General features: G+C 46.3%; 1 protein-coding gene across 1 annotated transcript; it reads right to left on the bottom strand.

The window, feature by feature from the left end:
- Window positions 1–6,725: 6,725 nt before the first annotated feature.
- On the bottom strand, window positions 6,726–8,552 carry LOC123411549 (NAC domain-containing protein 76). Its single transcript, XM_045104514.1, has 4 exons — window positions 8,378–8,552; window positions 8,029–8,242; window positions 7,627–7,901; window positions 6,726–7,524 (listed from the first exon to the last, which is right to left on the bottom strand). The coding sequence occupies exons 2-4, from the start codon at window positions 8,195–8,197 to the stop codon at window positions 6,856–6,858; spliced, it is 1,113 nt and encodes a 370-aa protein (XP_044960449.1). The 5' UTR covers window positions 8,198–8,242; window positions 8,378–8,552; the 3' UTR covers window positions 6,726–6,855.
- Between the last annotated feature and the right edge of the window lie 3,937 nt (window positions 8,553–12,489).

The raw sequence follows: 12,489 nt of genomic DNA on the forward strand, positions 1-12,489 counted from the left end.
CAACCCTATAAACTAAGGAAGTTACACTGCAGTTCGAGGATAGGGTGGGGTGGTGTCACGCCCAAGATGCGACCCTATCCTCAATTTGGCACGAAGGCCTCGTCAGGGATAGAAGCGCATCTCGTCGTGTCGCAAGAATGGATATCGTTACAAGTACATTTACTGAAAAGAAGATATATAAAAAGAGTTGGCTTACACTCGCCACAAGCTACATCAGAGTCACATCAGTACATTACATAATCATCAAGAGTAAGAGCAGGGTCCGACTACAGACGAAAACAAACGAAAAAAGAAGAACGACGTCCATCCTTGCTATCCCAGGCTGCCGGCCTGGAACCCATCCTAGATCGATGATGAAGAAGAAGAAGAAGCAACTCCAAATGAACAATCAACGCGCTCGCATCACGTAACCTTTACCTGTACCTGCAACTGGTGTTGTAGGAATCTGTGAGCCACAAGGGACTCAGCAATCTCATTTCCAAAGGTATCAAGACTAGCAAAGCTTAATGGGTGAGGCATGGTTAAGTGGTGAGGTTGCAGCAGCGGCTAAGCATATATTTGGTGGCTAACTTACGAGTACCAGAAATAAGAGGGGGAAGATCTACGCATAACGGACGTGAACTACAGATGATCAAATGAATGATCCTGAACACCTACCTACGTCAGGCATAACCCCACCGTGTCCTCGATCGGAGAAGGAACTCACGAAAGAGACAATCACGGTTACGCACACAGTTGACAAGTTTTTTAGTTAAGTTAACTTCAAGTTATCTAGAACCAGTGTTAAACAAAGTTTTCACGTTGCCACATAACCGCGGGCACGGCTTTCCGAAAGATTTAACCCTGCAGGGGTGCTCCAACTAGTCCATCACAAATTACCACAAGCCGCATAGAAATCCTCAATCACGAAGCTCGCGATCTCGTCGGATTCCCTAGTGGAAAACCTCAACTCTGAGATTACCCAAAGCATCACTGGAATCCCGATGCACAAGATATCTCGTCAAAGGTAAAACTAATCCAGCAAGGCCGCCCGACGTGTCGACGATCCCGATAGGAGTCTCGTACCTCGTTCTCGGGACACGGCGGATGAGCTAGACGTCGGGATCGCTAAACCTCCGGGTGACCAGAGGGGCGCCGGACATCGCTCAGGTGGGACCAACACTCATGAGGAGCACTGGCCCGGGGGTTGATTAAATTAGTCCGCGGGTGCCGGCGGGTCCCTATGCAATATTATTAGGTTATTAGGCAAATGCAGTACCAAAGTTGGGCCTTGCCAGACCAGCTTTAATCTAAAACGAATTATCAAGGGGGTCCCCATAACAACCCCGATCGTGTTAGGAGCGCTCATTTATGGAACATAACACCGGTAGCCGGTAACTAAGGGGGCAAAGGTGGAACAAAACACGAGGCTAGAAAAGGCCGAGCCTTCCACCTTTTACCAAGTATATAGGTGCATTAAATTAAATAGCATTTAAATATGATGATATAATAAGGAACCCATGCTTTCACATGGAAGCATCTGCACCTGCAACTAGCAACGCTATCAACAGGGTTAAGCAAGCAGTAACATAGCCAATCAGTGGTTTGTTAGGTTGAACAGGTTGAAGGTTTTCATGGCATTGTTGAGAGGCTGATATTTAACATGTGGTAGGCAACGAGACATAATCGATAGAAGCGATAAAACTAGCATGACAATGATAGTAATGGTATTTGGGGAAATGATCATCTTGCCTGAGATCCCGCTTGGAAGAAGAATGCCTCCGTGAAGCAGACGAACCGACGTAGTCGAACGGGTCCTCACATCCGACACGTTTGCGGAACTCTATCGAGACGGGGAAATCGGAAACAAGCATCAACACACGATATTCACCACACGATGCACAACACAAATGATGCATGAGCTACTGAATACATGCAAGTCACGGCATGACAAATCACTCAAACACACCTACACATTAAGTGAAGTTCAATATGCACGAGTTGCATATTGACGAAACTCCACGTTAATTATTTAGTTCACTCCCGGTTATCTCCACGGCAATATTAATGTTGTCAAACATGCAAGGGGTGAAGCGGAAATTAAACTACCTATCTAGGCATTTTAAGTGAGGTCGAAAATGACATATAGCATCTCCGAGACGACCTCACATGTTAAATTACAATTCTGTCCAGATCTGAGCTAATGCATTTAATTGGTTGTTAAACAGCAAAAAAAATAGGTTCACGTGATTCTACGCGTCAAGGAAAGCGATCTACACATAAAGAACATCTCCAACGGAGCTACGGATCAAAAGATACAAGCACCGCAAGATATGATGGCATGAATGCAAAATGTGTGCAACGGCGGCTACGAGCACTTCAAAATATACAACCAGCAAGATAAAATGAAACTACACGAGATTCTAAGCAAGTTTCATGTAGGACACGATCAAAACGGAGCTACGGTTCGAAAACTACGAGCAAAGCAAGAAATCACTACAATCTGCCAAAATCAGCCACATAGCATTTTCGACGCCCCACAACTACGGCTACACAACTCCGATAAACTCAAGCAAGACATGGCACGAAAGAGGACAAGACACACTACTACAAACAACTAACAACAACTAGCATGGAAGCATGGATCACTAGGAAAAGAAGACACAACATGGCATCCCACACACTATTTCAGACTTAGTGAAAATAGCACCTCATGAAAGTGCAGTTTTCAGCCTGAAGCAATATTGACAGCAGAAAAACCTATATCTACAGGACTCCAGATGGCATGAAAATTTACAGTATGCTAGAGAAACACAAGGGGTACAACTAACTCCATTGGACCAACCTTAAAAGAGCTACAGATCACAAGCTAGAAGCAAAACAAAACAGCAACAAAATAATAACAGATTCCAGACTTAGAAATATTTCAGCTCCTCAAAATCAGCACTATTTCTAGCAACTTGAGGGCAATCAAAACACACCTAAACATGCATTTCTATTGCAACCAAAAATACCAGGGGCTAAACAAGACATCCAAGATCAACTCTCTAGTTGACAACTCCGTCAAACGACGCACAGAATAAATCCTACGAATTAAACAAAAGAGCATCACGGCAAAATATCCCGCGAACTAACTTCCTCAAAAACTAAAACTAATTGCACAGAAACATATAAAATAAGCGGGGTTTGCAACTTAAAATAATGCCGCTCATAAATGCGAGAAAAAATAACCTATACGCGGGGAAATAAATTACTGGCAAATCCCTACACGTAAAAATACAAATGACCGCTCTAAAATACATGCAAAAATGATTCCTAAAATATGGACATTTATTCTACAACATTCGAACTAACCGTACTTGCGCGAAAAATAAATACGGGCAGTATCCTATTAAAACAGCACGTTATTCTAGGCATCCGGCACGACAAACGACGTCAACCAATTATGCATGTTTCAAATTCGTATTCTACGCGCGAAACTACCACAAAACCATATATAATACGCGTCGTTCCGACTTATGGTTAGGAATCTACGAGCGTTTTAAAATACGGCTATTTACTGGAATTTAACTAATTCCGAAAATAACCAAAGAAGAAAAAAATAACTAGCGGGCCTAAACTAATTACTAATGGGCTACAGGGGCATGGGCGCAGTAAAACTAAACTACGCGCGGGCACGGAATAGACGAGGGGAGGCCTCACCTGAGCAGGCCTTGGCCCGGATGCGAGGAAGAGGCGGCCTGGGGGAGGCGGTGGCCGACTGGGCCTCGGGGCGCTTGGGCCGGCTCGACGCGCTCCTGCGCGGCCCAGCAGCGCCTAGGGCACGGGCGTCGGGGTCGGGCTGCTCGCCCTCCCGATCCGGTCTGGTCGCGGCGGCGGCTGGAGGCTCCAGCGAAGGCGGCGCCGCAGGTGGCCGGGGACACGCGAGGAGGCGGGTCCGGCGGGGACGAGGGACTGGCGGGGCTCGCCGGGCGGGGCTAGATCTGGACGGGAGGAGGAGCGGGACGCTGCTCCGGCGAGCTCGCGGCCGGCGGGACCGAGGCCTCGGCCGGTTCCTGGAAGGAGGGCTCGGGAGGAGCTGCGGACAACCGGATCTGGCCGGGCGGCGTGCTCCGGCGAGGGGCACGGGCTGGTGCTCTGCGGGAGGTCGCCGGCGGCTCGATTCCCGGAGGAGGTCGGCGGGCACGGGAGCTGCTGGCGCTGTTGCTGCGGGAGAGGGAGCCCCGGGCGCAGGGAGCTCGGGCCACGGCGGCGGCGGCGCGATGGGCTCGGCCGGGCCCGATCTGGGCCTGGCGGGCCCGCGGGAGGAGGGAAGGAGAGAGGCTGGAGGTGGGGCTGCGCGGTTAGGGTTAGGAGGGCACGGAAAACGAGGTGGAGAGGGAGAGGGGGCTGTCTAAAATAAACCCGGGGGTCTATATATAGGCAAAGGGGGGCTAGGTTAGCCGGAATCGCGTTCCGGATCCAACCGCGGGGTCGGATTCGGACGATTCCGCACGCGGGAATGGGTACGCGGCCGTGTAGAGGGGATATCCGGAGACGAGAGGGAGAACGGGCGACGCGGCACAAATTTTAAAACATCGACAGATGTCCGACGGTAGCCCGAATACGGTGCCACTACGGTCGACTGTTGGGATACCAGACGACCTCCGATCGCGACGAAATTCGATAGACGGCCTACCTATATGTAAATAATACCGCACGACAAATCTCAACCCGTTCAGAAGAAGTTTCACGCACACTTTAAAAACAGGGTTTCGACGGTGCCGCGGACGCGTGCGTGTGCGGTCGGACTCAGAACGGACAACGACGAGGACCGGCAACTACTAACGGATGCAAGTTTTGAAAACGGGCGGCAACGGAGACGCCGATGCAATGCAGATGATGCGAATGATGCAATGATGATGCGACAAATTAAAATAGACACACAACAAAAACGGAAAGAAGGGGGAATCTTCTGGAACGTCGGCATCGGGCTGTCACAGGTGGCGTCTCTCTTCTGCAAGTTGACGGAAATCTACGCTTGTGAACCATCAACGTTGTCATAGACAATGCCGTCAAGATGGGATGGCTCAAGAAAGAATTATTCGCCAGGAGACACCACCAGGTGTCCACTTTATTGCAGGACCGTCGACGGAAGATGGCCCGGGGGGGGGGGGGGGGGTGGGTGGGTGGGTGCCAACCTACCAACGAAGGAGAGTGGCGGTGTGAGACGCTGGAGATCACCTCTCACTAGGGTTAGGAGAGGACATGGTTTGTGACTTGACAAAACTTCAATAGAGGAACCTTACTCTACTCATTTTGGCTAAAGTATAAAGGTCCAAAGTTTACCTATTGTCGTTCTCGATCCCTTGCGAGATCAAAAGCTTGTCACATGAAACCAATACATTTATGATAGCAGTCTTGCCTTGATATTTCTGGAAATGATATATATTTTTTGGCGGTGAGTTCTACTAATATTTTGAAATATGGTGCCTTCAGCAACATGCAAATATTAAAAAAACATGGCCTTCCATTGTGGAAATTAACAAGGCTAGCTTGATATATTCCATTGCAGAAAATTCTCTCAACTGTTTATTATCGTGAGTAAAATTGGTTTACCCCTTTCACGCAAACAAAGGTTTACCTGTAAAATTTTAGTAAGCATTTTTCATGTAGAAAAAAGGACCGGGTTAATTTTTTCCTAGTTATTTGAATTTTGTTTCCCTTATGTTTTTGAATGAACTTGTATAATTGTTTTCTAAAGGAGCTCGCCCTTATGTTTGAATTTGGATTTATACTTCCTTTTCATTGCTTGAACAAAATGGAAAATCAAACACAAGATTCTTCCGTTGTTAATGAGGTCTGATAACCATTGACACGTGGTTCAAATATTTATGATCATCTCATCATGGATAGTAAAATAAATTATAAATTTTCTTCTCACATAAAAAAATAAATCACATGTTTTCTTCATGTAACTCCAATCCACAATTCAGATGGCCAACATGAATTATTTATCTTCCCTAGTCATATTATTGTTCTACTCCCTCCGTCCGGAAATACTTGTCCTAAAAATTGATATAATGGATGTATCTATAACTAAAATAAGTCTAGATACATTCATCTTTAGGACAAGTATTTCCAGACGGAGGAAGTATAAAACAAAAATCCACATAAATTCACTGAACCAATGTTCTTAGCGCCACACCCGATCTAATCCTAACCTTTTTCTCCTACTCGATCCCCAATTAATATTTTTAAAAGCTAATTAAAACCGCAGCTTGATACCATTCAAATCCGATCCATCGATGCTTTTGACATAAATAAAAATCGAATCAATTTTTGAGCATCCTTTAATAAACAATAAAATTGGAAATAATCAGATACTCTAAAGTCATGAAAGGGAACAAGCACCAATAGTATAGGGCATATAACAGCCCCACTGTCCCTTGACATACTTGATATATATATCTCCAACAAGCGACCTACGAAGCAAGTCCAGCCAAATTGAAACTTCGAAACTAGCTCCGCAGCAGAACGCAAAAAACACATCATATGCATTGCTAGAATTTTCTTTGTAAATGTGACTTCGAGTTTGCCATTAATTTGTTGAATGAACCTACCACGTTATTGGAGCAAAGCTGCCATATACCTGCTCTCATAGGCATAACGTAGCTGAAAAACACTAGCTCCAAAATGTGCAGGTTAAACAAATTAAGGCAAGCTCGAAGCCACATTTACAAAAATTTCCTTTATACACATTTAACTAGATGCATTCCGTACCAAGGTAGATCGACGATCAAATGAACCAGGTCTTAACCAAACTATGAAAAACAGGAGCTGATCAGATCGACAGTACTATAGCATGGCAAGCTAGCTAGGCAAAGCTCCATTTAGCTACTTGGAGAACCTGAGGAGGTCGGCGGCCTCACAGCCGAGGTACTGCAGTGGCATCCTCTGCATGGAGGAGGTGCTGCTGCTGCTGCCTCCAAGCTGCTCCATGAGCTGCTGCTGCTGATAAGGCGCCATTGATGCTGCTGCTGCGGCGGCCACCTTGCCCTGGAAGAGCTGGTCCAGGTTCTGGTGCGAGGCGAGGAGCTTGTCCAGGATGGACCAATCCGTGCCGGGGAAGCGGGGGTCGCCTCCGCCGCCGCTGTGGTGGAGCATTCCGTTGGTGCCGCTCGACGTGAGCTTCATCAGGTTCTGTGAGCACTGGACGTCGAGCGAGCTCATGGCGACGGCGTCCGGTGCGCCGGCGCCGGGGAGGAAGGAGGAGAGCGTCTGCTGCTCGTGCTCGGCGCTCATGAGCTGCGGGAGCTGCATGGACACGTCGAAGGAAGGGAAGTCGTAGTGCTGCTGGCCGTGCTGCTGCATGAGGTGGCCGGGACCATGGTTGTGCATCATGTGCTTCTGGTCCGTGGTCATTTGCATTGCACCGGTGGCGGAAGCTGGGACCGGGAAAGGGTGGAGGAGCTCGTCGTCGTCGTACCCCGCCATCTCCGCCGGGTTCATGCCTCTCGTGTAGCTCTTCTTCGTGAAAACCCTACACACCACCCAGCCATCTTCCTGCATTCCGGACCAAATTATATACTGGTAAGAAAAGATGGACAGAGGCATAAAACTAGCTAATACTATATGAGTTTTGGCCTGATGAATTGTTTTGCCTACCTGGACCTCAACGTTGTCTTCGTCGAGGCGGTACTCGTGCATGATCCAGTCCGTCTTCTTGCCGTGGGGAGCCCTCCCGACGTAGAACACGAGCGTCTTCCTCATGCCGATCCTCCTGGCGCCGCTGCCGAGGAAGATGGCCTTGTCGCGGCCCGTCGCCTTCCAGAACCCCGCCGTGGTGGCCCGGTTCGTCCTCGTCCCCGTCGGGTACTTCTTGTCCTTGTGGCTGAAGAAGTACCACTCGTTCTGCGGCCCCGTGCCGATCCTGCACCGATCTGCCATGCCATTACATGACACCACACGTATAGTTTGTCAGCACGATCGATCGAGTTAATTAACACTCCATCATGAGTTTATTAATTATTAGCTGCCTGAATACGAGGGCCTCGGCCGGCTAGCTACCTTTGAGATCCCATGGCTCAAGCTTGTTGAGGTCGATCTCCCTGATGACGTCAAGATCTATGGCCTCATAAGCGACCTTCTTCCTCAGGTAGTAGTACAGGAGCTCCTCGTCCGTCGGATGGAACCGGAAGCCCGGTGGCACCGACAGCACGCCGCCACTCGGATGCATGCTAGCTAGCTCTCTCCCTCTCCGGCGGCCCTAAGATCGATCGATCTGAGAGGAAGAAGAAGCAAACACCATGTGTGGAGCCAATCAGCAAAACCAAATCAGAAGCTCCTCTCACATTAACAGCTTCTTTCCTCTACATACCTTGCATAGAGGTAAAAGAACAAAACGAAGAGCACAAACCTTGGATATCTCCTCCTGCCTTTTGTGCCCGGCCGCCTGGTTGCTCCCCAAAGAAATGAAGTACAAAGAGAGGGAAGCAGGAGGAAGATGATGGTGATGCAAGGGAAGTGAAGAGGATGTGTATGGGTTATATGGAAAGGGGCAGCTGCGACTGCGAGGCAGCAGGGTTAGCCAGTCCAAGATGCTCACCAAAGACAAACCCTAGGTCTATAAAGTGTTGTATATACTGCCCTGTGCTGTGCATGGATGGGTTTGAGCTGGCCATTGGTGCCATACTACTATATAGGTAGCTAAATTCTTTACGGGAGCATTGACCATGCTGATAGGATCACAGTACTAGCGTCCATGCACATGTAAGTAATATGGACCAGGCATGTCTTGGGGCAGTTTTGGAAGGACTAAATGAAAAGAAGGGGGTATTGTCCCTTGATTAGGGGACCCTGCCCCAAAACTGGCCTCAGAAGGAGCAATCTGGTGTCTCCATCTGGAACAGTAATGTATCATTCTTGTGTGATTTCTTGCTGATGCGCCCCTGCATGCCCCTGCCACAAGAAAATAATTATCCAGGCCGATTATCTGGTCCTGGTGTTTGTTCTTTTTCTTCTGATGAAAGAAAAAAAAATGTGTTGGAGAGGGCAAGTGAGCAAGGGTTAGTCTGTAAGACGTACTTATGCAGTAGAGTGCTAGACTCTCCGTGCTCCAGTTTGGACCTTGCACGTGGGAGTCAGGGGAACAGGGGAATTAATCCCTCTAATTCCATCGCCCCAAATCCCAATCTCTCCATTCTTCTTCTATTCCCTGCAAATCGCCTTACTTTATTGCACCACGCTTTAGATTAATGCCTAATCTTGTGCTCTTGTCTTGGCCGTAGGAATGACTTTTGTTACTTTACTCGTCCCGATTAGAGATCTCAGCCTAGGTAAATTTTGAAAGTTGAGTTACTAATTAGTGAGTTTGCGTGACATCTCGTCTTGAAGTTTCTTAACGATCTAGCACATTGTCAACTCTCTGTCCAGTCAGACGACTGGTAACTTTCTGTATATATGGTTAAGGTGTAGCATTTCATTTCCTGCAAAAAGGAAAAAACTGTGTAGCATGCACTTCGGTGTGATGTACTCCCTTTCATAATAGTATAAGTTTTCTTAGAGATTCCACTAAATGATTACATGCGGATATATATAGACATATTTTATTGTGTAGATTCACTCATTTTACTCCGTATGTAATCCCTAGTGAAATCTCTAAAAAGATTTATATTTAAAAACAAAGGGAGTACTACTACTTTGTGGATCTATATATATGGTTAATAAGGAGGAACAAATACACCGTATGAAGATTATCGTACGACTATTGGATTTTATATGCGTTTTCTAGAATAAGGCTCTGTTTGGAACCATAATAGACTATGATAATCTGGATTATGAAGATAGATTATATAATCTGATTTATAAAAATAATCTAGGTGGACATGTTTGGAGGTTAGATTATATAAACTGTAATTCAGGTTTTACATTGCATAATGACCTATCTGCCCTCTGTTTTTTTAAAAGAGGAGGGTGACGGTAGTAGGAATGTGATTATCTCAAATTTTACAAGGGTAATGGGTCATTAGCAATCCATAATCTGATTTTAGCTGGTATAGAGTAGATTATGAGTTTTTGATAATCTATCCATCTAGTTTTTATAATCTACCCCATAAGAATAAGAAGATTATCATACGACTATTGGATTTTATATGGGTTTTCTAGAATAAGAAGTACTTATACAAGTCATACAATTTTCTGCATAGGGATTACCGGATTAGGATCTTTACGTGTCATTATTGACCATACATATAATTACAGCGTATGTAGGAAGGCGTGCATCATGAAAATCAAACTCGGTAGAAGATCACATATATACGGGCCGGGCCGGGATGGCGTATTTCAAGTGCTGCATGTACAGTACAGCACATTGATCAAGGTGACATAGGGAAGCAAAGCAACGTAGAGACACAGTCACTGCATGCACAGCTAGCTAGGGAAGAAATGAATTAAGACACGAAAACTTCCACGTACGCGCTTGCGCATGGGATTCGTGATCTATCTCTCATCTCTGCGTCGTGGTCACGCATGTACCTACGTACGCACGATGGCAAGCTAGCTAGGCAGCAATTCGTGGAACGTCGGCACAACGATCGAGAGTGACGCTCTGTGAGTAAAAGAGCACTAATATTGTTTGGGAAAAAAAGGGTGGAGACTGTAGACAAATCTCCTCGTGTGCACTCTCTGTGTAGAGAGGGACTTGGGTGAATCATGGACTGATAGTTTTTGCAGCCATGCTTTCATCCCGTTTTATAAATAAAACAAACCGTCAGATCACAATATTCAATATATGTTGCAACATACGTACACACACATAAAAAAATAGCACAAGACAACATCAAAGGGTTCCGTTGAGGGCACAACTCCACAAGCCCTAAGAAACAGACACACCCACACCCAAACCCAACAACGGGAGGATGGAAAAGCCACATCAGTCTAATCCGGCTCTGGAGGTGACGGCGGAAGCGGGGGTGCCATGCGGAGAACCATCAAGCGATGGTTGACGATGATGTTGTTGATGGCGTCTCGGTCGGAGGAGTGGCTAAGCGGCCGCCAGAGCTGCAGGAAACCATGCATTTTAAAAACTGCGTCAGTGGCACGTCGGAGGGGCACACGCTGAATCACAAGCTTGTTGCGAACATTCCAGAGAGTCCACGTGAGCACCCCGATGGTCAGCCACCTAATGTGGCGGTCCGACGAGGGGCCGGACTGAATCTCCGCGAAGTGGTCAGGGACATTGGTATGGCACAAGTGACCACCGACATTGGTATGCGTTCTCAGAGTTGAGAAATTTAAAAAATGTCTGAAGTTGAGGAATTTGACCAACACCGTATTGAGGAATTTCGCTAAGAATTCTGGTATTGGGTTAAGAGTTGTGCAGATTCAAAAATTTACACAATTGAGGAATTTTGTGAAGAATTTAGTAACTTAGAGAAATTTCTCAAGTGTTCCAGACATGGATGTGTTCATTTGAAGAATTTTCTGAGGAATAACAATTTGCACAGATCTAATGGAAATAGGAAGATCAACCGGGGCAGTAAAATTAGATTTTGATTACCCTGTGTGAAGAACACGACAAACACGATGAACTGAGAAGGGTAGAACTGAAGTTCGTCGGTTCAGATCTCCACGACCCTAACTTGGCGACTGAAGACAGCTACGACGGAGGCGGAGGAAGATGATCCACGGTCGACGTGAGTTCGACGATGGCAAGGTTGAGGCAGTGAAGCTGTTCCTCACCGGCGATGAAGATTTTCCAGCGGCAGCGCAAGGTTAGAGCTCGAGCGGGGGAAGATGAGAGTGAGAGAAAGAGTTTTTACTGAAGGGGATAGGGGGCTATTTATAGCTCAGGTGAAAATGGTCCGGAGCTTTTGGACAGATATACCACTGACCATTCCTCTCCGCTTTACACGCGTCACCCATGTATGAAGCGGTGGATGTAGTAGCGATCGTTCTTATACTATCGTGGGTAGTGGGTGTGGTGAGAGCGGTAACGACCAAAAAATTTGAGTTTAAAATTTTGAGGATTTTGTTAGCAAAGTCTTCAGTTGACAATGACTCAGTGAAGACTTTGAACAAGTGTCAAATATAATGCATATGAAGAGTTGAGAATAGTCTGGGTTGAGCTTAGCATAGAGGGGAGACGGTTCCAATCACATTCACTTAGATGGAAAACCAACCTGAATACTTAGCAATAAGTGAATGCTGTTGAGGACATGAAAGCTCATAACTTAGTATATAGTCAACGAATAACATTACAGAAAAGTTTTTGAGGAATTTGCAATCTTGGATCTTTTGAAGATTTGAAGACATTGAAGAGTTGAAGAATTTGCAAAAAGTCCCAGTTTTGAAGAATTTGAACTTGAAGAATTTCAAATTGGTTGGTAGCGTAACCCACCGTATAAGAATGATGATTCCAGGCACCATGTACAATTGTCGTAGGGTCGTGAGAATCAAATTCTTCATTAATTTCTTCACACTTATTGTGTTATTCTTCATTGATTGAAGAAAAACGTTTCTTCGTGTGTT

The sequence above is a fragment of the Hordeum vulgare genome, chromosome 7H, assembly GCF_904849725.1.
Source record: "Hordeum vulgare subsp. vulgare chromosome 7H, MorexV3_pseudomolecules_assembly, whole genome shotgun sequence".
NCBI lineage: Eukaryota > Viridiplantae > Streptophyta > Magnoliopsida > Poales > Poaceae > Hordeum > Hordeum vulgare.

Bases quoted from the DNA above. Each gene is read 5' to 3' on its own strand.
- LOC123411549 (XM_045104514.1), bottom strand. From the start codon at position 8,197: ATGCATCCGAGTGGCGGCGTGCTGTCGGTGCCACCGGGCTTCCGGTTC. The intron at 7,902-8,028 runs GTAGCTAGCCGG...ATGGCATGGCAG, and splicing joins TGAGCCATGGGATCTCAAAG to ATCGGTGCAGGATCGGCACG. The intron at 7,525-7,626 runs GTAGGCAAAACA...TCCGGAATGCAG, and splicing joins AAGACAACGTTGAGGTCCAG to GAAGATGGCTGGGTGGTGTG.